The sequence below is a fragment of the Myiozetetes cayanensis genome, unplaced genomic scaffold (assembly GCF_022539395.1).
Source record: "Myiozetetes cayanensis isolate MyiCay16 unplaced genomic scaffold, myiCay2020 scf1, whole genome shotgun sequence".
Lineage (NCBI taxonomy): Eukaryota > Metazoa > Chordata > Aves > Passeriformes > Tyrannidae > Myiozetetes > Myiozetetes cayanensis.
In genome coordinates this window covers 148,108,995-148,136,608 of record NW_026086604.1, presented here as the reverse complement: position 1 = coordinate 148,136,608, position 27,614 = coordinate 148,108,995, and the positions used below count along the sequence as shown (strand labels likewise).

The 27,614-nt window shown below is 43.1% G+C and overlaps 1 protein-coding gene across 1 annotated transcript; it reads left to right on the top strand.

Annotated features, from left to right (window-relative positions):
- The first annotated feature begins 1,671 nt into the window (after nucleotides 1–1,671).
- LOC126644073 (vasoactive intestinal polypeptide receptor 1-like) lies at nucleotides 1,672–26,741 on the top strand. The gene is made up of 13 exons (XM_050322970.1): nucleotides 1,672–1,727; nucleotides 10,222–10,321; nucleotides 13,004–13,111; nucleotides 13,808–13,917; nucleotides 16,628–16,725; nucleotides 18,181–18,313; nucleotides 18,728–18,881; nucleotides 20,711–20,771; nucleotides 21,678–21,747; nucleotides 22,333–22,424; nucleotides 22,957–23,086; nucleotides 23,956–23,997; nucleotides 26,541–26,741. The coding sequence occupies exons 1-13, from the start codon at nucleotides 1,680–1,682 to the stop codon at nucleotides 26,727–26,729; spliced, it is 1,335 nt and encodes a 444-aa protein (XP_050178927.1). The 5' UTR covers nucleotides 1,672–1,679; the 3' UTR covers nucleotides 26,730–26,741.
- The last annotated feature ends 873 nt before the right edge of the window (nucleotides 26,742–27,614 follow it).

Sequence of the window (27,614 nt, the reverse complement as noted above, 5' to 3'; positions counted from 1 at the left end):
CATTGAAAACTCAATAAATACCGGGATTCAGCTGAGGCATTGGGGGCTGGAATGTCACACTGATGTTCACCCAGGTGTATTTTTGTGTTTACGGGGTGAGATCCCGAGAGCAATTTCGGTTTGAAACACAAGCAACCAAATTCCTGAGCGGTATCAGCTGACTTGGAAATCTGACTTGTTTGGAGGGGAGATGGTTGGGGGTCAGATTTTCATCTTCTCCCCAGAATTATTTTATTGCCCTGTGATCTCATATCCTCAAGTTGGTTGAATAATGCTCAGCAGGAGTTGTAAATTACCACAGAAGAGAACCAAACTATTGACTGGTAGAGAATTGGCCACAGCTTTAACTTCTCAATTACAGATGAGGAAAACCATCACAATCAGACTTCAAATTATTAGTAGTATTATTTTATTTTTTTTTTTAGGTTTTCAACTCTTCGTTTTAAAAAAAAAAGAGTTGATTTTTGAAGGTGCATTTGAGGTTTGTCTGTTCAGGTAAGTGATCAGATGCCACTGTGCATTAATTAAGACAGACACAGAGGAAAGAGAAGGTTAAATGAGAATTAGGTTATATATTTAATCCCACAAAACCATCCCTTTGCCTTCTTTATTCTGTGCAGGTTGGAAAACCCTCTCTAACACGAACCTGAGGATAACATTTTATTTTACACTCCAATTCCTTTGATTTCCAAGACCAAGTTAGGGAACATCTCGATGCAAAACACTCCCATTTCAGCATTTTAGTGCACCTCTCCCCCAATATGCAAGTTAAAATCTACAACGTGCAAGTTTTGTGTACATTTACAGACAAAGCTGCACAAAAATGCATTTCCTCTGATGGTTTGGGTGGTTAATTTGAGGTGACTCAGGCAAACCCTGGATCTCCTCTGACTGTGCAGAACTCGTGTGCTTGACCCCAGTGGGGAATAAGGACTGGTAAATGGGAACAGCACTTCAGTCTCATCCAGAGAAAATGCTTTTGTCATGTCCACAATGGCAGTTCTCCCAGGGCCCAAAAATTGCTGGGTGCAGCATTTAATGAGGTAAAAGCCTGGGTTTTATGAACACTGACACTTCAAAAATTACTGTATTTTTGGGCCTCTCTTCCCTCCAAATAATCGGAGCTGTAGGCAAGAAAAACTTCAGCTTTCTCAGCACCGAGAAATGAAGGTGTGTTCAAGGTTATCTTCATAACACAGGGGCCAAAATCACCTTATGCAAGTGGTGGAGGAAATCGTTTGACATTTCTAGCGGGGAGAGGAGGGGGGTGCCGACCCAACAGCTCCTCCCCTAAGAGTTCCCCGGGGAATCCCACGCTGCCAGACCCACTCAAAACCCAGATCCTTGGAAAAGCGGCCCCGCCCGCAGCAGGAGGGGTGAACTCGGTACCTCTTCTCGCGCAGGGAATTTCTGCGGCCAAACTCACCCGCAAAGCCCCGCTGGTGTTCCAGCTCCCCAGGCTTTGCGCGCAGGGGGCAGCTTCGTGCAGGGGGCTCCGCTATCCCCAGGGGATGCTGGAGGATTTTCCCTGCTCCTCCAGCCGCTCGTGCGGGGGATGCGGCGCTGCCCCGGGAGGGACCTGCGGGGACGTGCGGGGCTCTCGGGGCGGGTCTCGGGCAGGTGTGGGCGGGCTGAGCCTCGCGTTTTGGCAGCGTCGGAGCAGGAGGAGCCGGTGGTTGATGCAGAGGATGCGAAGTTTGGGCTGGACGCTGCTGCTGCTGCCGCTGGTGAGTGAGCGAGGGACCCTCCGAGGATGCTCCGAGGGAGGGGGGACAGCGCACATCACAGCGGGATGGCTCTGGAGATGCCCCCACAGCATCCAGCGGGGCTGGCGAGGGAAGGCTGTAGAGGCAGGGGGACTTTGCTCCCGGCAGGGAGCAGGGAGAGAGAAAGGAAAACAAGGCAAGGATTTAAAAAAATAAAATAAAATTAAATTAAATTAAAAACCAGGCAGGGGTGTAAGAGGGGAGGAAAGAAAAAAAACCAAAACCATCCCTGAGTTCGATGTTTGACCCAGCTCCTTCCATGAAAATTTTCAGCCTCAAAATGCCATTCATAAATGTCTTTTCATTTCCATTCGTTAGAACTGCAGTTCCCAAAGGGCAGCAGAGCATCCCTAATTCAGACTAGAAGGGGGCAGCTCGCTGTCCCACCTGTCCTGAGAAAGGCAACTTGGCAGAAGGAGGAGGAGAAGTAGAAAGGAACAGTTCCTCCTGCTGGATTGGGGATCTCTGCCCCTCAGAGAGGGCAGGGATGTTTTCACTGCTGAAGGCAGCTGGTTATGATATCACCAGGCAGGAGATCAGCAGGAACAGGCACCTGCCTGCTGAGCACTGAGGGCAGCAGGTGAGATGGTGACACGGGACACCAGGGAAATGTGTGAGCACAGGGACACACTCCAGGCACAGGGACACACTCCAGGCACATCCATCCCCCCCCCTGATCTCCACCCTCTACCCCTGGCACTGCCTGGGCTGGTTAAGAAAAACCAGTGGAGGTACAACAGTCCCATCTCCTCTTTGCCCTCAACCCTCAGCCCCAGGGAAGTGTTGGGAGACCTTCCCAGGGGTGTGATTAGCAGGGACTGGGGAATTCCAGCTGCAGTCATTTCATTTCCCAGTTGGATGTTTGGCCTGGGCTGGGATTCAAGCTCCTGCTGGAGTCAGGGGGGAAACAGTCACCTTCCAGGGAGATATTTCATCCTGTCCTGAGAAAGGCAGAAGGAGTGAATGCCTCTCTAGGGCCTCCTGCTGCTGATTGTGAGAGCCTGCGTGGTTGCAGACTGGTCCTGACCTTTCAGTTTTAAAAGGTGAAGGGTGGGATGTAAATATTCACTCCTGCACATCCTCTGGAGCTTGTTGTCTCTGTATTCACACTGATTTATGTACAAGGGATGAGTTACAGGTGTAATACTCTTTCTCAGGGAAAACTAGTCAGCCTAAAGTGTCAGTGGCACCTGGACTGGCCTATTTACACCTAATAAAGGCATTACTTCTGGCAGCTGTCAGCAGGGTGCAGTTGATGTGGAGGGATGTATCTGTGGGCTGCCACACGTCATTTTAGGGGGGCAGCATTATTGCAGCAGACTGTGTCCATAATGGAAGCAATTCTGTGAACTGCTTGCTCTGCTCAGACTATTTTCAGGTAGGAACCCCAGTGACACGGCTGGTGAGAGTCAGGGCTCTGGATATCATCTCAAAATAGGTCTCATGGAAAGCTTTGCACCTAAGGTAAATAGTCAGGGCAGACTCAGAGGACGTGCTGAGTAAACAGCCCTTTCACATTCCGAAGGATCGCGTCAGAGCAGAGGAATAATCCCTGTGTGGATTCTGCAAACAATCCGTGATTCACATGTGAAAATTAAAGCAGAAGGTTAATCCTGCAAGCCTCCTCTGTGAAAGCAGGTGGTGTTACCTCCCCTCAGCCCCACGGGGAGCTGTGTGCTCAGGGTATACTTCGTGCCTTTGCAGAATGGAGCCCTTGACGTCAAAAATCACCGTTTGCTCCTCAGTGACGAGGAGCAGGGAGCAGTGGGGGCTGAAACGCGTATAAAAATGACTTTTCCCGTCTTGAAAGAGTTCAGAGTCTCGGGAAACAGAGGGCGAGGAGCAGGAAACACTCTGGTTTCGGCGTTCTCCCCGCTGCGCTGAACTGCTTTGTTCTTCAAGCACCCGTTTCTGGGGGAGGAGTTGGGTCCGATTTTGTGAATGGAGGTGAGAATGGAAACACAGATGGGTCATCACTTGAGCTTTACGTTTGCTTTAGCAAGAACTTTCTCGTGCTAGCGGGCGTTTGGATCCAAATCCACGGCACGACGATCCGAGCTCGCAGGAAAACAAAACTGGGTGTCTAAATTTGGATGTGTGGAGGAATCAGCCCGTTCAGGTGTTTCTTTAACCTGCAGGGTGTTAATGGAGGGAGGCACAATCCTGTACGGGAACCACTCTGTCCTGGAACAGAAAGGCAGGAGGAATCTTTCCCTGGATCTGCTTGTCTGCTCTAATTGATCATTAAGGGAAGCTCGATGGGGAGTTCAGATTAATCACCTAAAATTATCCATCTAAAATTAGGGCTCTTGTCTGAAGCTGCTCATTGAGCCTCTTTCAGTACTGCTGGGAAGAGATGGAAACACTCCAAAAATACAGATTATTCCAGCGAACTTGCTGGTGGACTTTGACTTCCAGGTCTCAGCTCTTCGGGATCAGGTGCCATGAATCCCACCTGTAGGCAAATATGGCACAGAAAAGGGAGATATTTTTCTTTAATTTACAGAAATACTTGCAATAACAGAAAATGAGGATCCTCTGTTATTATTCTGTTATTCTTCGAGCATTAGTGATAATTAAATGCTCTACCAACATTAGCATGGAGCTAATAAATTCATTTTTTTTCCTCAAGGTAATACTAATTACACAGGGTTTATAAACAAAATAAATGAGTGTGGCTGTGCTGTCTCATAAAGAATACCTATGAGTGAATAAATGTGATGATCTGGATATGTATGTACAGCAAGTGCTGCTCTGCATGAGGCTGTGCAGTTAAATACAGTCAGATAAATGCAGTCCAATTCACAGAGGAGCATTCAAGCATCGTCCCAGCGTCTCAAAAACAATCCGGAAAAGATATCCCTCTAAATGACTGTGAGGCAATCAGTGCCTCAGCCTCTCTCGTTCCCCGGGAAATCGAGTTAAGAGGGAGAAAACAAACACAGCAAATCTCCTCTAGGTAGTCGTTTGCAGCCCGAAAGACTCCTGAAACAATCCACTTAACTGGCTGAAGGGAAAGATGGGAAATGAGCCTTTAGCTTTGGGGTGGGAAGCTTCTGGGATCGGTGCTGTGTCACAGCTTGGACTAATTCTGAGAGGTGAATGAATGCCCTGGGAACAGAGTCACGACCCTGCTGTGGCGACCTCGAGCTTTTCAGAGTCAAGAGAGGCAAAGGTGGCTTGGGTGTGGCTCGAACGACCCGCAAGGATGCTCAGCTATTTTTCCAGACACAACCGAGCTTGCAAAATCTGAGCTGGCTTTTTGTCTGCGCAAGAAATCCTTTATTTTTCGTATTTCTTGTCATTTGCTGACAGAGGTTACGTCATAAAGATCCCAGATTTACTCCTAGGGCAGGGGTTGGAGAGGAAGATTTTTACTGAGGGACTGGAAATGTGGCTGGGAAGTGGAGAGGAGCTCATGGCTGCTCCCAGATCCCTCCAAAACACATCTGAAAATCGGCTTCGGTGGCCTTGTGCTTCCCATCTCAGGGTTTTTTAATCAGCACTTGGTTTTCTGAGAAGAGAGTCAAGCAGATGGGAGGAGAGAGGCCTTGGGGGAAGATTTTGCTGGGGTATATTCAACAGACTGAGAAGTTTATGAAAAAGGTTGAAGTTTTCTTTGCCTTTGTAAGTTATTCAGCCTCCCTTCAACTTTTTTTTTTTTTTTTCTTGTAGGCCTTCCTCCATCCTGTGAGCCTTTCCTGGCCATCAAAATTTCACTTAGAAAAATTCGTGCCTTTCAGAGCACATCCTGATTTTCTGCCCCGTGTCTTTGGCATCACTGGCCAACTCTCAGGACTGACTGAACACTGACTTCCACTTAAAAATGGTCAGGGGTGCTTGCTTTTTGTCTTTGCTGTGCTTTCCTGTGATTCTGAAATACCCAGGGGAGTTTTAACCCTCCAAGGTGGGAGTCAGTGTGGGACATCGATGGCCAGAGGAATTTGTGTGAGGGAGAGCTGAGATGTTCAGGCATCAGAGTCAGATCCCAAAAACTGAAGAGGGGAAGCACAGAGAGAACTGGGATGAGAACAGGGATGATTTCAGAGCACAGCTGAGATGGGATCTGAGACAGGACTGGGAGCTGGAGGCAGAGGCAGAGAGAGCAGCGATGAATATTCTCAGTAAGTGATTCCTGTGCTTGACACAAAACCTATTATTTGGGAGATTTTAGGGAGGCTAAACTGGATCACTGGAAAGAGCCCTTCGAGTTCCTGAAACCTTCTCATCCTGCCAACGAATTCAGCCACTTCTTTTGAGTTTTGCTTCGTTTTCAAAAAGACCGAGTGTTCCCAATTTACCGCTGGCTCTTTGATCCCCTCGAGTGGTTTTTTTCCAAGGTGAATTGCATATTCAGTGCCCAGCTTTGAAACTCTTCCCTTGTTTTCAGAGAGCATGGAAAATGTCTCTGCTTTCCCCCAAATGTGTTAATGGACTTCTGAATGAGTGAAGATCCCTCCTTTGGGTGACATCGAAATTACTGGTTTTTTCCACCACCACAACAGCTCAGGGGCACCATCTTTGGAAAAATTGCTTTTAACTAAATTTCACCGATTGTGGCGTGAAGGTGTTGACAGAAAAACTCTTCCCAGCGCTTGCTTAATCTCATATTGTTCAGCATAAGCTCAGAGCGCCATTGGTTTGATTTTTCTGGTCACGTTTGGGGAAACAAATAAACTGTCACTTAACAGAGGACGCAGAAAACAGTGCCATACTTACTCTCAGTGAATAAGCCACGTAAGTTTTTAATGCAATAACCTTACAGGATGTTAACGAAATGAAGTTTAAAAGTAAGTGCTAGCCCGAAATCTGGATTTCTAAAAAGCAATCACACCCCACAGGCAAATTAGAGCCACAGCCCGCCCTTTTCACTCCCGGCGCTGTGAGACTGATAACACAAAAAAGAACTAAGGCGTGGACAACAAATCACGAGAAATGTTCTACCCAGAAGGCTTTTCTTTAGCTATAAAATGGCTTAATGTCTTTCTTTTTCTTTAAGCCTGAGGAAAATCAGCAAATTGGAGCATCATCACTGTTCTCAGTTTCTTGTGTGTCATTTTTTCTTTTATTTCTTTTTTCTTTTTATTTTCTTCTCTTTTTTCTTTATTTCTTTATTTTTCTCCTTTTTTCTTTTTTCCTTTTTCTTTTTCTTATATTTTTCTTTTTTCTTTTTCTTTTCCTTTTTTCTTTATTTTTATTTTTCTCTTTTTTTTTATTTCTTTATTTTTCTTTTTTCCCCTTTTTCTTTATTTTTTCTCATTTTTATTTTTTCTTTTTTTCTCTTTTTTCTTTTTTCTTTTTATTTTCTTCTCTTTTTCTTTATTTCTTTATTTTTCTTCTTTTTTCTTTTTTCCTTTTTCTTTATTTTTTCTCATTTTTCTTTTTTCTTCTTTTTCTTTTCCTTTTTTGTTTTTCTTTTTATTTTCTCCTCTTTTTTATTTCTTTATTTTTTCCCTTTTTTTTCTTTTTTCTTAGTTTTTTAAAAAATTGTTCTCTTTTTCCTTCTTTTTATTTTCTTTTTCTTTATTTCTTTATTTCTTTTTTCTGTCCAACCCTGGCATTACTCCCAGTCAAGCCTCATGATTATAAGTCAACACCACCAGGCTTATTTTCTCTTCTTATGGCATAGTTGTAGGTTCCATCTGCAGTTGCACTGGGTGGTGATTGCTGAAGTACCAGCAATATTTAACACATGGGATAGTCTGACCTGTAACATAAACTCCTCCCCAGAGGACTCGGTGTAGATGAAGTTGCAGGGCACCACGTTCACGTTGTTGTGAGTTTTAAACATCAAGCCTAAATAATGTTCCAAATAAAAAGTTTATCAGGAGTGACAGGGTCCAGAAATTCCAGGAGGTAGAGGATGGCTTTTTCCTGTCCAACCAAATCCGTGTTTATGACCTGAAATAGTGAGAGATTCACGTAGCAACCATTTTGTTACTTCTACTCAAATAATTTGATTGGTAAATAGGTAAACTGCAAAGGGAAATGGAAGTTTAAATATAAAGCAGTGAGCAGAGAGCCTATTAACACCTGAAAAATTTCATTGAAGAGCCCTCTTACTATGGCTGAAGAACAAGAAGTGCTATTTTAAGAGTCACTCATGCTGATTTACAAAGTGTATTTCGAATTACCCACTGGAGGAACATAATGCATGAAAAAAGCCACATCTTAACTTTCTTTTCAAACAGGGCCCTTAATCCTCTTTCTGTTCTAATATTAGCATGTATGAACCACCTTTGGGGCCTCATAATTAAAAGTTAAGTCTGTCCATGCTACTTTAAAACCCAAATGCAGGCAGAATTTTTAAAGGTTTTTAAAGATAAAGTTGTGTTCTCATTTTTTTTCCCCCTCAGCAGATATTATTGCAAAGATGTAAAATCCTACTTGACTTCAGTAAAGTTCCTGTGGAGGCTGAAGGAAGTCCTGGTTGCCCTTCTCACTGAAATAATTTTGAAGGCCAATAAATCAACTTGCTGGGAGTGAAAGGCAATTTAGCAGCGATGTTTGCACCTGTATTGAGTGTTCAAAGCCACTGGAGGTTTGAACAGCCTGCAGCTCCCTCAGAAACGTCTCAGAAAGCCTCCAACCCATAATTTCCACGAATTTAACCACCAGCTGAGCCCCCTGGCTTTGCCTTAAATAGCATCACATGCCAGGAAGCAAAACCTCTGCTGTTCTCCTTGTGGCACTCCCCTTATCCCAAAGATCCCGATATCCCAAGGGTGATTTCCATGCAGGATTCAGTTGTCTGATCGTCCTGTAAAACTCTGGGTTTAATTTTATCCTTAACATGGGTGTGTAGAAACACTTGAGCCATCAAACAAGGCTTTTGAGACCTCAAATCGTGCTTTTGAGGCATTTCTGGGGACTGAGACCTCCTTTAAGTGCCCGTGGAGTGCCAGAGTAGCTGAGATAACTTATTTCTCTCTCGGAATTTAATTGCCTTTGCAGAGGGAATGATTTCTGGGATGCCCCAGGTTATTAAGGACATCAGAATCACAGGAGAAATGGTACAGGATTGCAGGGCACGTGGACATTTGTGCAGTGAGAGATGAGGGCCAGACAAAGTACATGGGAACATTTAAATGACTCGAAATGGTGTCACTAAGTCACCAAGGAGATGAATGTAGACCCCATTCAGCAATAGGGTCTAGAAATCCTTTTGTTTGTTTAAATGGAGGGGCCTTAATCTGTAAGATAAATGTAATTCCTTAAGCTTCAAAAAAAAACTTTAATATTTTTTTCATTTCTTCATCTGTTAAAATGGTGCAGTGTCTCTGTCTGAGGTGTGAGCAACATCCTCCCATAATATATTGATAAAATTCAGATTAAACCATGGCCAAGACCACCATTTTCCTTTTTTTTCTTCCAAATTCTTGGACTTCAGTATTTCTTATTTAAGCTCTAATGGGTGTAAAACTGCTGCTCCTATTAATTGCTGCTATTTTTATAATTCAGAAGGGAAGAACTTGCTGCTCTCTTGAAGAATCGAAAGCAGAGCAGACACACCCTCCTGAAGGGTCATTAACACTTTATCATCCCACTTTGGGCTAATTCTTGGGAGAACCCCAAGAATCAAAATAGGAATGTTTTGGTAATACCTTGTTCTGAACACCCAAAATCTTTAACTGAACAAACCCAAACAAACCCAAAAAACGAAAAACCCAAAACAAAACCAAGAAATAACAACCCATATAAAAAAAAAAAACACTAAAAAAACTCACAAAAAAATGAAACCAAACAACCAAAAAAAAACCCCAAAACCAATAAAAAACAACCAAACCCCCAAACCAACCAACCAAAAAAAAAAAACAACCCAAACCAACAAAAACCAACCAACCAAAACAACAAAATCCAAACAAAATGAAAAAAAACCACAAACAAAAAACAAACAAAAAACCACACAAAAACCACAAAGCCCCCCCCCCAAAAAAACCCCACAAAAACCCAACAAAAAACCCCAACAGAAACCCCACAACCAACATTTATATTTACTTATATTGTTTTATGGGGAAGAAATGTTTGGGGTTAATCTATGGGGAAAGGGAGAAATTGTGTTATGGGAAATGTGTGCATTGTTTTATGGGGAAGAAATGTTTGTTTGGAGGACTTGGTGTGAATATTCCTGCAAAACTGGACCATCCAGTTTCGTCCAGTTGACAAAGAGACGGAGATCCAAGGACAGCGAAGTTCATTTGAGTTTTGTGGAAAACATGGGGGTAAATATATATCAATGTCCAGATTGGAGGAGAAATGCTGCTTGAGCCTGATTATTATGATACCCTGAGGAATCCCTGTGGAATTCACACACATTTATTTGTACCTTCAGCTGGAGTTTCACATCCTTAGACCTCAAAATACGAGCCCTCAGCTACAAACCGGACAGAAATCCGGCTCTTCTCGGTCTGATAATGCCAAAACTTCCTGAGTTTTTTCTTTGTCTTTCACCAAGGTCGGGGGAATCCATCCAGAATGCAAGATATTCCAGCAGGTGGTCAAAGAGGAGGCTCTCTGCCTAGAACAGAATGAATCTGCTTCCCCTGATCTCAAAGGTAACAGTGCTGATTGTCAAACTGATTATCTTGGATAACTTTCCACGGGCACAATGTCAGACATTGTTTGTTCTCCTGAGTCAAACGTGAATTCCTATTTTATTTGGTTTCTTAATAGCTTGAGGTGCTTCTTCTGTAGGCTGGGGTTTTGCCTCACCTCATTTTAGGCATCTTCAGAAGCTCAATGTTTTAGGATTTGTCTCCTTGTCTCAGGATTTGTCCTCTTGTCTTAGGGTTTGTCTCCTTGGGTTCTCTTCAAGTTCATGGAGCAAGGTGGGAGTTCCTAGAGCAGGTTTTGTTGTATTTTAGACACTTTGGAACGAAATGAAGCATCTTCTGCAGCAGAATTTCTCTTTGCTACTATAAAGGGAAACTAAGGTGATTGGATCACACTCTGGCAAGTTTAGGAGCCAGAAAACCCCACTTGGAATGTCTAACACTGAAAAGGGCTTGGTGTGTTCTTTGCTTACACCCCAGAACTCCAAAGAAACTTCCACAGAAGGCACTGAAAAATGTGTTGGGATTAGATGGTGTTGGGAATAATTCACATGGTGAAAATGTTCCTTGGGGGGGGGGAAAAATAAAAAAAATCCCAAGTTCTTCAAAATATTTATTCATGCAGGATTTCCAATCACTCTGACGTTTTGTATTCCTCTTGTAGTTCCTCACTCTATTTTGGTGATATTCCACCCCACTCACTTTAATCAAGCCCATAATATCTCTTGGACACATTTTGCACTTGCAACATGCAATAATCCACCCAAAAAAGAAGTTCTGGCCCAAATCAGGCATTTTCCAAAGTTATCTGTTGGATGCATTCCAGGATGTCATTCCGAGCATCCTCCTCTGTAACACAAAAACGACGACAGGATTTTTGAACCCTCTGTGTAGCAAAGGTTGCTCGAGGAAATAAAAATAAATAAATAAATAAATAAATAAATAAAAATATCTCTGCAGAGCTTTGGATCCAAAGCAGTTCCACCCTATTGTTGTTGGACAGGGCACTGCCTGATGAGTGGCAGTAGCAGCCAGAGTGCCTCATTTTGAAGTAGATGTCAAAATAGGTCAAATGAATGAAGCTCTTAAAAAACCACTCATTTTTTTACTCCACTGTCTAAAAAAGAAACAGCTCTGGGTTGCTGAGCAAGCCTTGAATATCTGTGATGTCAACATTACTTGATACAACTCCTGCTGCAGTTTGTGGAGTCTCAGGTGACTTGGACACCCACAACCCTCTTGAAAACCTTGGCATGAACAATTCCCTTTCGGCTTCTGCCCTCTGGGGTTTCCTTGATATAAACTGAAGAAGTCCCTGGAAATTAAGCCAAATTTAAGACTTAAAACATACAGATTCCTTTACTACACAAGGGATGGAAGTAGGTTTTTAGAGCCAGCTCTTCAAATCTATTTTAGTCCCTCTAAGAAGGACCACTTCAGTTGAGTCTATGTGTGTGGGCCACTGCATGTCTAAGAGGGACTGACCTTACCTGGCTTTAACAATTCCAAAATCAGCAGCCTAGTTTAGGGTATAATCATCAGCCAGACCCTGGTATTTGCAGCCAGTGATTCACCCTGCCCTCAGAAAGCAGCCACCGATATTTGGGATGAATCACGGGCTGGAAATCGCTACCTCTTTCTGCTGCTTCCAAAGGGAACAGAGCTAAGATTGCCTGACATATTTTAGGCAATTAAAACTTCATAGTTAATGAAGCAGGGCCTCTATTTTGCCACCTGGCAAACTGGGGATAGCAGGAATTGCATCCTTGCGAGGGTCGTGTGGGGATAACGGTGTGGGAGATGCTCAGGATTCTCCTTCAGGGAGCCAGAGAGCAGCTTAAATCATCTGCAGGTGACTGATAATTCCTGCCACGTTGCAGCTCCTGACAATTTTAGCTTTGCCTTTGTCATCCCTCACAGAGGAAGCTGAGAAGAGTCACGAAGGAAAATGAACACCTCCCAACCCAAACTCCTGCACGGCTTTTATATCCACCTGATGACCAGCTGGGGGTTGGTTTGGGCTGCAGAATGATGGGAGTTTTTTTATTTGTTCAGGCACATTTACATGTGGTAATTTTTCTGTGCTGCCCCCACACCTGCTGGCCAACAGCTGCAAGTCTCAGTGTGATGCATCTGTGACGAACCTGGGATTAACCAAAACCTCTGAGAAAACGCTTTTTAGTGGGCTCATAACCAGCAGCATTCCCTGTGTCATCAACCAGCAGCCCCTGGTTTAGGGAACCTCATGGATTCTCCTATTCCCAGTGATGGGATGAATCTCATCCTCCTTGAAATCCACTGCAAAAATACCATTGATTTCCCAATACTTCAACTTCACCCTTGTTTCCTTCAAGCCAGGTAAAACTGGTAGATTTTTAGGATGAAATCAAGGGATTAAGGCTGAATTTCCAAGCCTGATGTTTTCCAGTCAAGACTCTGGAACCAGCGATGAGAAATCCCAAGTGTTGATAATTATTCAGTCTTTTAATGGTGCTGACTTTTGTTCTGACAAGTGATTTGACTTTCAGATTGTGCCTGCTCGAGTTTCAGGTGCATCCATCCTCTCGTGAGATAAGGTGGGAGGAATTCCAGCTGGAATGCCAAGTGCAAATCTCATGATGAAAGATCAACTGTGAGATGTTCCCTGTGTTTCTCTTCATTTAGCAGCACTTTTTTTTCTTACAGGATGTGCCAGAGATTGGGATGGTTTAACCTGCTGGCCCAGAGCCACTTTTGGGGAAGTGGTGAAAATTCCCTGTCCACAGTTTGTCCAAGAATTCACCAACACCCATGGCAAGACTTTTTTTCCTATTCTTTTTATCCCTACTTTTTTTTTTTAAATTATTTTATTTTAAATACATTCTAATAGTTGAAGATCCCTGCACATTTTCCTGATCCCCAGTGCTATCATAAATATCTCTCCAGATAAACATCTTGGCTTGTGGTCAGTATTGCTTTGTGCTGTGCTGAACTGAACTGTCTCATCTCTTTCATGATCTAAAAGTGATGGATAATTGCACTATGTTGCTAAATTTATAAAGGAATATTTTGCAGAATCACTGATTTATAAACTCATAAAATAATGAACATTAGAAAGGACCCATTGAGGTCATCTGGTCCAATCCTTCAGTCAGAGCAGGACAAAGTTTAAAACTTGTGTCTGGTTTCCAATACAGATCAGCTGGCTCAGGGCTTTGACCACAATCCCAAAATAGATTACAGAGGTATAATTTGATTTCCTCCACGTGAGGATTGAATTTACAGGACTGATTTCCCACATGAAATGTTCAAGTCCCACTGCATCTTGAAAGGAATTTCCAAATTTTCCAGTGATGTGTAGAATATTGTACCCCCACAGCTAAACTTGCTGGATAAGTCCCTGACTTAAGAATCAAAGTAGAAATAAGAAATTGTTGCTCATCAAAACCTAAAGAACAGCAGCAGCACCACCCTCCCCAAATGAATTCCCTGCTCTATTTTCCCTGGAAGGTTTCCTTCAGAGGAATTGCAGCCAGGAGGCACAGTGGTCAGAGCCATTCCCACCCTACACCATTGCCTGTGGATTTGATGAAGGTTCCAGCAAAGGACCTGAGGATCAGGTGGGTGGCAAGAAATATTTCCCTCTCCATCTAAACTTCTCCTCCTGTTGTTAATGAGTGAAATCATGATTAGTTCACTTTTCCTGCCTAAAAAAAACTTTGGTTCTCTGACAGAGGTGATTTTAATTCTCCTCCTGCACCCATCTCCCAGGGAAGCCCTACCAAGTTCTCTGCAGGGGAATTTGTCAGGGAAAATTCCTTTGTATCACTCCAGCTGATTTTTTTCCCCCAGATTTTAAGTGAATCAGAAAAAAATAGTCCATAACTCTATAGCATGGTGGTCAAGGCACACCTTTGTGAGGGAATTCTTGGATGTCATTGAGGAGAGGACCCTGAGCAAGCTGGTCTAGGGGAAGGTGGCCCTGCCTGTGGCAGGTGGGTTGGAATGAGATGATCTTTGAAGGTCTCTTCCAACCCAAACCATTCTAGGAAATGATGATTTTATATTCCAGGTGTTCCTGGAGCAGGAAGCAAACCTCTGTTTGCAAACCATCACTGGCCCCTGCAGAATTCCTTTCAAATCATCTCCATATGATTTGAGTTCCCATGAATTCCTCATCACCCTGCTTGGCCCCAGGACAGGAGCTCCTCACCCTTTGCTGGTCCCTCACTGGTGAACTTCTCCTGGCTGAAGGTTGTTAATTAATTAATTAATTAACCAACAGAGAGGCTGCCTCTGCCTTGGAGTTCTGAAACCTCCAGCAGGAGAGACCAGGGATGTTCCATCCCCTCATTTCAGTCCTCACTGGACAAGGCACAGGATGGGACACATCTCTGCCTCATCCCAAAAAATAGGATTGTGGGCATCCATGCAAGGGTTTGCAGTAGATACCAAAACTCAGGTCAGCAGAACAGATAAATATTCTGGGTAAAAATTTCAAGGTGTTTTTTGAAGAATGCAAATCAATATTTTTGTATACCTTTGTATTGTAGGTGTCAAAAAGGCATCTCAAATTCCAAAAAAAAAAAGGTGGAACAAACCTGAAAACCTGGTGTTTTATTTACAGATGGTTTGAAAATATGGCAAGAGTTTAAATTCGCCAAAGAAATATTTTTTAATGCAATTTATTAATGGTTTTTTTTAATACAGATTTTTTTTTAATGTTTCGCTCTCGAAAAGTCATGTGAACAGTTCAGGAAAAAAGCCATTTATCAGAAGTCAAAGCAAGACCCAGAAAGGTGGACAGAGTTGTCGTCACTAACACTGAGTATTATCTGGAATTAACCAGGCACAGAAGCTCAAGCACAAACTCGTTCAGATATCTGAATATTTGGGGAGTGAGGACACAATTTGCTTCACATAATAAATAACAATTTAACTGGAATGACCTTAGAACCTTAGAATGGCTGTAACAGGCAGGAAAGACATTTGGAGCCCGATTTCCCACCTATAAATTAGGAATATTTGTACCTCTTGGCACTTCAGGGAAGCTGGAAGGATAAATGCTTGAAAAAACCCCTTAAATAAATGCTAAAAATGCAGCAAGCAGCTCTGTTTGCATTTCACCAGGATGGAAAATTTCAATCCAGAGGCCCTGGCTGTGCTCAGTTTGTTATTCCAGTCAAATCCCCCAGGTCTGACTGGGAAAGGAGGATGAGATCAGCAATCCCTGATGCATTGCAAACACGGGCAGGTAACAAGAATGCCAATTATCATCCAAGAGAAGCACTTGCTTTGTGTTTTGTGTGTGCAGTGAGCACTTGGGATGTCCTCTGTATAATGGCTGGGGTTTTTAATCTATCCTACAAAACCAGATTAAATCAATTGAAATTTTTTCACTATTCAATTGAAGAACCTTTTTTCTCAATTTTTTTTCCTGTGTTTTGAAAATACTGTATAAAAGATCAGGACTGGATCACAAACACCAGATTGATTCCTATCTTGTCAGGGTTATGTGATTTATCTATTTATCTATTGCTAATCACTTGTCTCAGCCTAGAATTGCAGCCTTTTGGATAAGCAGATTTTGGATCAATTAGGGAACAAAGTGTCCATTGCATTTGTAAGGAGGAAACTTGCCTGGATTCAGAGAATTTGGTTCCTTGGGATTGTAAATAATCAGGCTGTTTTGTAGTCAGTCAGAATCAAATTTGCATAGTTAAAGCCATGTGAATATGCTTCGTTTTTCTCATGGCATTGGGTGTTTAAATTGAAAAGAAATGAACTGTAAAGAATTTCTCGTGTTACAGTTTATGGCAGTGGAATGAACTGTTTGTCCAAAGTGTGAGGTGATTTTCCTGGCTGGAACTTTCTCACCTCCACAGTGTGATGGAACTGTTTCTCAGTGTTTCACTTCCCTCACCCACAAATTGCAGGTTTTATTTTCCCTTTTAGCCGTAGCTCTCAATGAAAATCAATGTTTATGGAGTCTGAAGTGACAGATTCACAAATCACCCACCGGGAGCTTCCAGCGCCCCGGAGCCTTTAGGTACCAACAGGAGAAAATGGAGTTGCTTTAAAAAAAAAATTAAAATTTCCCTGTAGAACTCGGCCAAAGGGGTCAGAGGAGCCCGTGGGCTGTGAAACCTCTCTCCTGTGTGAGGCTGAGCAGGATTTAAAGCGAAACCTGCTTTGTGATGGAGGGAAAAACCTGAAGCAGATCTCAAGCACAGGGGAGGTGGGACTGAGCAGTGAGGGAAAACGTGTCCTGGTGGAATGGGCAGCAAATCATTCATCCTGCAGAACCCCCTGTGTCTCTTTTCCCCTCAGAAATCCTATTATTCTGCATTTTGGCGTGTCTACACCGCGGGCTACGCAGCATCAGTGACTTCGCTCGTTACGGCTCTGATTGTCTTTGCTGCCTTCAGGTAAATACAAATGGGCTCTTTTTCAGCATGTCTTAAGGCAGTCTCATCCTAATTTCTATCAGATCCTCTGTGGTTTTGTTTTGTGGGGTTTTTTTAGTTATTATTTTCCAATCACTCTAAGACTGTTGATGGTGATGGGTTTTTTCTCTGTTTGTGCTGTAATAGTTCCCTGCAGGTGTTCAAACATCCAAGCTGCCTGGGCAGTCTGATTTAGCCCCTTTAATGTCCCCATGCAGTGGAAGTGCCCAAACTCACACCACTATTAGTGCAAGACAACAATTCCTTCAGCATATGCAGAAACTTTGTCTCCTGGTCCTGAACCAGAGGTGATTCCAAACTGCCCATTCCCTCTGGGAAAAGATTCCAGAGCTGGGAGCTACAGAGAGAGCTTTAAATAAATTGAAATGTTGCATTTGACGATGATGATGACGATGATGATGGATTTTAGGAAAGGGATCCTGGGTTTGACTGGTTCCAATGCTCTTGGGCCAGAGGTAAAGCCACTGTGCAGACAGGAGTGCAGAGCACAGGAGCAGCTTCCAAACTGGGATAAGCTGGCATTGTCACAGGTCACATCCCTGGACCTTGAGGCTGAGATGCCCAAACCTTGAAGGACATTCCTTCAGCTCGAGGTAGAGGTGTGGACAGGGCAACCTGGGGAGATGGAATCGTGGAATCATTTCGGTTGGAAAAGCTGTTTGAGGTCCTCAAGTCCAACCATTAACCCAGCACTGCCAAGGCCACCACTAAACCATGTCCTCAGGTGTTTTAAATACCCACAGGGGTGGTGACCCAACTACTTCCCTGGGCAACCTGTGCCAGTGCTTGACAACCCTTTCCATAAAGAAAATCTCCCTAATACCCAACCTGAACCTCCCCTGGCACAACTTGAGGCCTTTTCCTCTTGTCCTGTGCTTGTTACTCTGGAGAAGAGCCTGGTACCAGCTTGGTGACACCTTCCCTTCAGGAAGTTGCAGAGGGTGAGAAGGTCCCCCCTGAGCCCCCCAGCTCCCTCAGCAGCTCCTCACCAAACTAATGCAGTTTAGGGCGAGGCAACCACTCCTCTGGCAGCCACCTCCCAGTGTGGGACTGACACCCTCTCAACCTTCTCTTCTCTCTGACCACAAAGGGGCTGAGAAGCTTGATGAGCCTCTTGCAAGCTCCTTCAACGAAAAATGCCATTTAGAGTAATTCAAAGGCATTATTGTAATACAGCCCAAGGGTCCCACAGTTACTCCCTGCTTCTGGCATCTCCTCTGAAAATGTTTGGTGATCCAAGGACAATTACACTGAACCTTTATTAGTTTGAACAGATCATAACTGCCCTGCTCCCTCCTGCCTGTCCCCCTCTCAGGCAGTGACAGGTCACTTGTTTGCTTTGGGAGGCGCTGGCAGTTTGAGTTTTGCTGAGATTTCTGTTGAAGAACAATCTTTTATTTTCTCTTTCCATGTCAGAAAATTCCACTGCACACGGAATTACATCCACATGCACCTGTTTGTCTCCTTTATCTTGAGAGCAATTGCTGTTTTCACCAAAGATGCTGTTTTGTTTGCAGATGAAACCACGGACCACTGCCTGATGTCAACGGTACTGAACCCCCCCTCTCTCTTACCCTTGAGTTAACATTTCATTCTCAGGATTCCTAAATCCCATTTCTCTTTAGCTGGCTAGAACTGAAACCTTAACACAAGCAGCACAAAAGACCAAGTGCCACGGCTGCACTGGGCTTTGATAGCTGAGGTGCAGGTCTCTTATGCAGCTGCAACAATTTCTACCAGCAAAGAATTTAATCTGTGAGAGAAACCCGGTATTTCCCTTCCAAAAAAAAAAAAAAGAAAAAAAGAAGTCAAGTCAATTCAATTTATGGAACCCCAAACCTACTGAAATATTGTTAGAATTTCTTCGTTCTGGCGTGGTAACACTGAATTTTACACCTGCCTGGGGAGAAACCAGACCTGATGACAGTGGATTTAACAGATTTTTCTCCCTCTGCCCTTGCAGGTTTCCTGTAAGGCCGCTGTGGCTTTTTTCCAGTTCAGTATCTTGGCCAATTTCTTCTGGCTTCTCATCGAAGGGATTTACCTGCAAACCCTGCTGCTGCTGACCTTTGTGTCCCACAGGCAGTTCGTGTGGGGCTTCGTGGTCACTGGCTGGGGTCAGTAATCACTGGTTGGGTCAGTAGTCACTGGTGGGGTCAGTAATCACTGTTTGGGTCAGTAATCACTGTTGGGGTCAGTAATCACTGGCTGGGGTCAGTAATCACTGCTTGGGGTCAATCCTCCCTCCCTCTCTGGGTTATTTACCATTCCTCTTTGCTGCCACAGAAGAGATAAAATGTGGGTTTTGAGGTCAAATGTTCCTGTCAGAGGTGCCACCACCGTGAGGAAAGTTGCCCATTTATTCAGTGCTGTCTCATGAAAACCACATTTCACTACATTGCCTTTCTTATCTTATTTATTTGTCCTATTTATTTCTCTTATTTGTTTATCTTATTGGTTATTTACACCAGTCACCACAGGTGGTGATTAATCCAGCCCTCAGGATGATGAGTAACTTATCTGGGTGACATCCTAGAGACACTTTGTCTTCCTCCACTGAATAAAGAAGTTTGGGTGGCTAACTTAGAGTTGACAATTTTGCTTTTAGCAAACAGAACCTGATAGATTAATCTTAAATCATGTGAATTCAGAGCTAAGAATCAAACAATTCTTTTTTGTTTTGTTTTTAGGAGAACTCCTGGCATTAATAAATTTTTTGAGGTTTTACAGCAGTTAAATTTTTCTCTGATTGTCAGAAGGGGAATGTGTAACATCTAAAATTTCTTTCACTGCAGAGAGTTGTTTCTATGACTCTCAGGTATTTCTGTGCCTCACCTTGGCTATTTTAAAATAGATGTACCCAAATTAAGCAGGCACAATGACATTTTTATTGCCTTAGCAGTGAAATCCGAATTATCCCCAGGTAAATATTAATTTATCCTTATATTGATATTCTCAGACTTTATGGAGTGTAATTAATTTTTTTTTTTTAGCTTTTCCAAATAGGAATGTCTGATATCAGACTCTCAGGCCTTGCTTAATCATGGCTAAATTGAGATAACAAAGGAAACAATTAAATAACGCAGCAATCCTCATTTCCCTCTGGAATCACTGGGGTAACTCAGATTTTGGTGATATGGATGCAAATATTTCTCTTCATTAATTAAACAGACAACTTGAACTGAACTTGGTCCCAGCTCAAAGGACTTGAACAAAGGGCTAAAATTTAGAAGAACATCTTCTAAGCCTTTCTTACAGCTCTCAAATGGGGTTTAGAAAGATGTTCCCTTTGTTTCTGTGCATTTGTCAGTGAAAATGTCACCTGTTTCAGATTAGAGTCCCTTTTTTTTCTACACCTTGAAAGTCACTTGGTCTTTGGAAATTCAATTCCACAGGAAGAGAGCAAAAGCAATTTCCACTTTATAGGCCTTCTTAAAACCAAATCAGTCATAAATGCAGAAGGACAAGCAGTAAAAAATGGGAATAGAAATCACCAGTTGCTGGATTTAATTACATTTTCATGGAATTCTTATCAGCTGGTAGGTCCAGAGTGATTAACAGAGGCTCCTTAGGACAAAAATGTGAATTTTTCCACAAAAAGTTGGATAAAAGAGCTCCAGCTAAATAAATGGTTAGTCCTGCCTCACAAATAATTCATAAGCAAACCTTAAGTTATTCTGAACATTTACTTTGGAAAATGCAGTTTCACAGCACCCCTTATTCTCTTTTTTTTTTTTTTTTAATTAAATCCTCCTGCCCTTTTATTCCTTTTTTCCCCCCACCTTGAGCTGCAAGTTGAGTTCTTTCATAAAGTTATTTTAAATTGTCTGACCCATCCCTTGCCCTTTAAACATCCAAGCTGCCCCACCGTGAACCTGCTTGGAGTGAACTCTCCTTGGAACGTGGAATTCCAACCAATTCTTGTGTTCCACGTTGGTTTTTCCAGGAGCTCCTGCTGCTGTGCTGTTTGCTTGGGTGCTCACAAGAATCCACCAACAAAACACCGGGTGAGTCAGAGCTTGGAAAAGGAAGATGATATAAGATGATATTCTGTTTTTTATGGCATTCTGGTGGGGAAAAAAAAGGTATTTAAAAAAAAAAAAAAAAAAAAAAAAGAGGAAAACCCCACATATTCCCAAAGTTCTGCTTCTAATCTTTTCACTTCATGTGGTAGAGAGTGAGAAAATGGTTTGAATTCTTCTGATTTTGATGTTTTTGTGTGTGGGATAATAAAACCTTGGTAATAACTCCTGAAATTTGGTTTAGTTCCCTACTGGCCAGTCCTGAAATGATTGTATTTGAAGAAAATATGTTATTAATATAATTATATATAATAATACATAAGAAAAATATAATAATATATAATCTTTATATAATTGTATATAAGAAAATTATTATATTTTAGAGAAATTCACTGCTTCTGTTTAAAATCAGCCATAAATGACTCACCCTAATCGTTGCAAATAAGAACTTCCCAAACAAACACATCATGCCCCGTTAATTTGTTTCCATTTGATTATTTGATTTTTAGTCTATTTCCATCTTTTAATCTGAGAGCTAGATATAAATATTGTTTATTAAAGCTGTCCTGAAAGTGTCCAGGTCATTTCACATGGATAATCTGCTGGAAAAGAGACTCTTTACCACCTCCCTGCTCAGAACTCGGATGGAGAGCAGGGAGAAAAGCAGCAAAGAAGCCTGAAAATACAAATTTCTTGGTTTTCATTTGCTCCTTCAATCTTTGCTTCTTCCAGAATAAATTCCCTTTAAACTGAGTTACACAGAGATTTCAGGGAGGGCAGGGACATTTAGGCAGGGATTTCAACTTTCCTTTCCTGGGATAGAAGAGATTTTTTGTGTCGAGAAGGCTCACATGGGACAGATAAAGTGACAGGTTTTGCTTGTGCTTTCAGATGTTGGGATGATGATGAAAATGGAGTGGTGTTGTGGATCATCAAGGGCCCCATCCTGATAACTGTATTAGTATGTTTGTTTTTTGGGTTTTTTTTTTTCATTTTCCCTTTAGCATCTGCATGTTGATCATTTTACCTGGTATATTTTAAAAGTAATTTTATCTGTGTTTCTTTCGTGTTTGTTTGTGTTTTGTTTTTGTTTTTTTTTGAAATAAGTTCTGTAGGATGCAAACTTGAGGCAAAAAAATCTCCCTTATTCACCCATTTACACCACCTAAATTCAGGGAGTCCTGTGTCATTCAGATTTATTATCTGTTATAACCCCTGTCCCAAACAATGAAGGGAACAGGAGGGACTGTTTAGACCCTGTAAGATCTGGCATTAAGAAAAACAGGGCATTAATATAAATAAAATAATATAATGAGATTGAGATACGTAGGTTTAAATTAATTCAACACAATTGTCACCATTTTATGTATAAATATATGTGTGGGTGGGGAAAATAATTGCTCTTTATGATGCTGTTGATTTGGTCTGAGGACAGATCTGCTCAGGTTTATGGCTCACTGAAATCTGGGGATTTTCAGTGATTTGTGTCAGCTGAAGGGACCTCATGGTTTGTAATAAATATACAGGTTTTGCCTTGTCTTTTCAGATTAACTTTATTATATTCATGAATGTGATCAGGATTCTCGTCCATAAACTCAAATCTCAGGAGGGAGGAGGGAGCCATTCGAGCCACTTCGTGTGAGTATTTCTGGGTTGCTTATTGACCTGTTCTGTTCTAAGAAATATTTTCTGGGCAGCAGCACAAAATGTTCCACTCTTCTTCTAATAGAGAGAGAAATTCCCAGGAGAAATAACAATGTGAATGTTCCTTTTCATCCCAAATATCACCTCCCTCTCTTTCTTCAGGGGGAAAAAGGAAGGGGGGGTGGGTTGGGGACAATGAGAAGAGTAAAACCAGAAAGTTTGTACAGCTGTGAAAGGACCCAGATTGAAAGTGTAAACACTAAATGTCAGGTAATGAATCCACAACTGGCCACATGGAGAAAGATGCAGATTTAAGTTAAATTTCCTTTAAATTCTTTAGCAGCAGCATGGTGGTGATGTTCTGGTAGCCAAATTTATGAACCACTTTGAGATTAATCGGGATCTTTCCATAAATTCCCTGGTGTAGCTGCCTCCATTCTGGATTAAAACATCCTCCAACATCTAATTGCTGTCACTAATTCCATGTTTCTGACATTGCCTTGTATTTTAACCCCTGGTTTTGCAGGAGACTTGCTAAATCCACCTTGCTTTTAATCCCCCTCTTTGGAGTTCACTACATCGTATTTGCGTTTTTCCCGGAGAGCACCGGGCTGGAAGCTCGTCTGTACATCGAGCTGGGCTTGGGTTCCTTCCAGGTAAGGTGGACAAAAGGTTTAACAAGCCTAAGAGGTTTAATCTACAGCACCACCACCTCAGCTTGGTCATTACAGCAGGTTTTACCAACATGTCCAAATCCAACACACACGTTCCATCTTCCTCCTTCAGCGGCCCCTTCTGGTTTTTGCTGCCTTATTATTGTTTGAAATCTCACTTTACTTTTGAATCCTGAGTCAGACTTCATGTCAATAATTACAGAGAAAATACAACATCTTCCTGTATTGAATAACAATATGTTGGATAACAAGAACAGACTGAATAACAGGAGCTCCTCGAAGATCAGTTTATGGCTTGAGGTGAACTGATTGAAAATGATTTCACATATAATAAAAATAAGGATAGGAGGAAAGGACAAATAAGGAGAATGTATAACAACCTTCTCTGCCTTTACCCCTCAGGAGTAGTGGTGAATCATGTCAGTGTTTCATGGTTTATTTTGCTACACTGCCAGTCAGAACAATGTCATGGATTTGAGAGGGGATGGTACATTTTGTAATAAGTTTAATTATTGTAAATATAGATTAGGAGAAGACAGATGACCCTACTCCCTTATCTGAGGGAGACATTGTTTGCAGGACACAATAAACAGAAAATCAGTCCTTACTGTCTCCTTACAAGGGCAATAATATACATATAATCCCACCAGTCCCTTGAGGAATTTAATTCTACTATGAAAGCTCAATAAATAGTGCCACATCACCCCTCTTCCAACGGAAAAAAATGGAATATATTATATTTTTTTGCCTCTATCTCACTCAAATTGTGAATGAAACTTGCTGTCTGTCACTGATTCTATGCTTTAAATCCTGATTATTGCCGTTTTTCCTCCCTCCCCTCTCTGCTCCAGGGTTTTGTTGTCGCTCTCCTCTATTGCTTCTCCAACGCAGAGGTGAGTAACGAGCACGTAAGATCATCCAAACCTTTAAAGCCCAGGGTCCCCTCTGGCTTTTAATTTCTTCTCCTATTTCCAGAGTAAATCAGTGCTTTGAGCTGCTGCTGAAAGCCTGGCGTGCCCAGAGCTTTCCTTTTCCCTCGGTACCTTCGTTCCTTTATTTGTGTTCCCCCAGTGCTGCCAGGGGGACACAAATGCCCTTTGGAGCCCTGACCCTGCACAGATCCTTCCTGGCTTTCCTGCCAGGGATTGATCTCCTGCTTTGTGTCTGATGCCTGTCATGGTGGTGTCTCCATGGAAAGCTTGTGATGTTCCTTACTTTCTTTATTTTCTCCTAGTGAGTTTCTTCCTGTCCCCTTTTCTCTTTTCCCCTTTTCTCTTTTCCCCTTTTCTCTTTTCCCCTTTTCTCTTTTCCCCTTTTCTCTCTTCCCTTTTTCCCCTTTCCTCCCCTTTGCTTTTTTCCCCCTTTCCCCTTTTCCCCTTCTCCTTTCCCCCTTCCTCTTTTTTATCCCCTTTCTCCCTTTTTCCCTTTTTTCCCCTTTTTTTCCCCTTCTCCCACTTCCCCCCCCTTTTTCCCTTTTTCCCTTTTTTTTCCCTTCTCCCCCTTTCCCCTGTTTCCCCTCTTTCCTTCTTTTTTCCCTTTTCCCCCTTTTCCCTCTCCTCCTTTTTTCACTTTTCTCCCTTCCCCCCTTTCCTCTCTTTTTTTTCCCTTTTTCCCCTTTCCCCCTTTTTTCCTTTTTCCTCTTTTTTCCCTTTTACCCCCTTCCCCCCCTTCTCCCTTCTTTTTACCCTTTTTTCTCCCTTTCCCCTTCCTTTCCCCTCCTTTTCCATTTCTTCCCCTCTTTTTCCCCTTTCCCCCCTTTTCCCTCCTCTTCCCCCCTTTTTCTCCCCTTTCCCCCCTTTTCCCCCTTTTCTCTCCTTTTCCTCCTTTTCCCCCTTTTCCCCTTTTTTCCCCTTTTTCCCCATTTCCCTGTTTCCCCTTTTCCAGCATGGCCCCGTTCATTCCCTAATTTTTCTCAAACCCTTCCTTTCCTCATTTTCTAAAACCGTTACCGTTTGCAGAAGTTCCCTGCAGTCCATTTTAGCTCTTCCTCTCATTTCCCAACCTGGCCACATTTGCTGGCACTTCCCCCAAAGGAACAGAATGACCCAAAATTGATGAGAAGATGTAAAAACACGTCCCATCCCCAGGAAAGGGTGCAGGCAGATGAGAAGAGTGACCAGCTAAGGGTAGCTGGAGTGTCCCCTCCAGATCAGAGTGGACACTTTTAGACTCACAGAATCATTAATGTTGGAAAAGCCCTCCAAGGTCACCAAGTCCCCCCTGTGCCTGCTCCCCACCTTGTCCCCAGCCCAGAGCACTGAGTGCCACATCCAAGCCTTCCTGGGACACCTCCAGGGCTGGGGACTCCAAACCTCCCTGGGCAGCCCCTGCCCATGCCTGACCACCCCTTCAGTGAAGAAATTCCTCCTGATGTCCGACCTGCCCCTCCCCTGGTGCAGCTTGAGGCCAGTTCTTCTTGTTTTCTATTTGTCTGGGAGAAAAGGCTGACCCCCACCTACAGCCTCTTGTCAGGGGGTTGTGGGGAGCAATAAAGTCTCCCCTGAACCTCCTTTTCTCCAGAGTGAACCCCCTCAGCTGCTCCTCACAGGACTGACTCTCCAGACCCTTCAGCAGCTTCACTGCCCTTCTCTGGACACGCTCCAGCCCCTCACAGGGATGGCTGAAGGTGCAATTAATCCTGCCCATGGATGAACAATGCCTAAAATACCTTTGTAACTCAGGAAAACAATTTCTAATGGACATCCTAGCGCTGTTCTGAGAGAGGGACTTCAAAACTGACTCCAAATACACGACGCTCTCCTGCCCATCTGCCCTCTGGACCCTCAGCCTCCTTGCCAACAGGATTTAAGAGCTCCCATATTGCACCTCCCAACACCCAAACCCAGGGGGTGTTAAAAAAGGGCCAGGCAGGGTGTGATCTCTGGCCCCAGGCTGGAGTTGGGTTGGCTCCTGTCCATAATCCTTGGGAAAACTGCTCCTGGAGCAGCTTGGCCACTCCTTCCCCCTCGGCAGTGCATCTGTTACAGCTCCCTGCCATCATAAATAATGATTATTATTTCCTCTGCATGTGTGTTCCTCGAGTTTTAAGTGTCTGTGACAATGTGACAACGTGAGAGACTGTGCTGCTGCCAGGAAAGGTGTTATTCCCACGGGATGAAACCGAGGGCTGGGATTACACCCAGGAGTTTGCTGGGATAGCACTGGGATGCTGGGATTGCAGGAGGAAGCCTCTCTTTTAACGTGCTTCTGCATGGCATCCTCGGAATTTTTGAAATTAGGTCTGTTTATTTTTGAAAAGTGAATAGGCACACAGTTCCAGTGCTTCTAAAAATGTGTTAAGGATTAATCCTGGTTTTCCTGGTGCCTTTGTGACTCTGGGCTGTGTAGTCAGGCAGATATTCTGGAATATTTTGCCTTCAGTGTCCACTAGGCCTTGATTTTCTGTTCCTTTTGTTTTGAACTCCCTTTTCTGCAGGTTCAAACTGAGCTGAAGAAACAGCTGTGCAAGTGGCAGTATCAGGAATACCTGACCTTCCCACACAAACAGGGCACTCTGTCCAGGGAAAACAGCCCTGTCAACTACGTCACTCAGCTGTCACTGCTGGAAAAAATCAGTCCAAAAAGGAAACCATCTGGGGCCCACAGTGGTGTAACCACTGTCTGAGGCTTTCTAGCTGTGGCATTGGGATGTGCCACCTGAGAGATGGTAAAATTGGAGCCTTTGGGCTTTCCAGAGTGTGAATTCTGTAAATTCCTTGTCCTGGACGTGAGCTGCTTTTCTCACCTGCTCCAGATTCATGTCCCAACCCCGACTCTCTCATTAAGTATCTAAAATTCACTTGTTTTGTTGTGAAAAGCCAGGCCTGGGGACAGTGGGAATCAACAGGTTAGCACTCCAAAAAATGCAGAAAGAACCTACAATAACTCTTCCCAGGCCCAACATGTTTGTCATGCCTTTGTCAGTGTTTCCCAAATGTTCCAATTTTCCAGTGCACTATTCCCTAACCTTCATTTGAAAGAGTTACTTGGTGGCCAAGCTTTGCCATAACGATTCCTGGTGGTGTTTTGAGACAGCTTGAGTCGGTTTAGTGGGAATTCAGCACAGAAACTTGCCAAGCACCACCAAGGGAATGGCAACCTCCTTTAAAAGGAATCTCAGGGTGTCTCCAGTGTCACAAAAAAACAGGTAGTTACAATATCTGCTTGGGTGTTTACATTCCATGCCTATTGAAAAGAGATTAAATTAGATCAGAGGATCCCAAACCCTTTCTTGTCCATGGGAAAACATGGATCAGCTGAATATTGGGCAGAGTATGGATGAAGTAAGACATGAAAGCAAACCCACTGCAGTGTCCAGCTGGGCTACCCTGAGCTCAGAATGACTTACAAACCTGCTGTGAGTGCTCAGATGCTGCTCTTTGTGAGCTGGAACAGACCTGTCACCACAACCCTGAAGATGAGCTGGATCCATCAGTGAAATACACAATTAAACTGTGATTTTTACCTGTTTTGGGGGACCTGCCTTAGAGGACTACACAGGTGTGGTAAC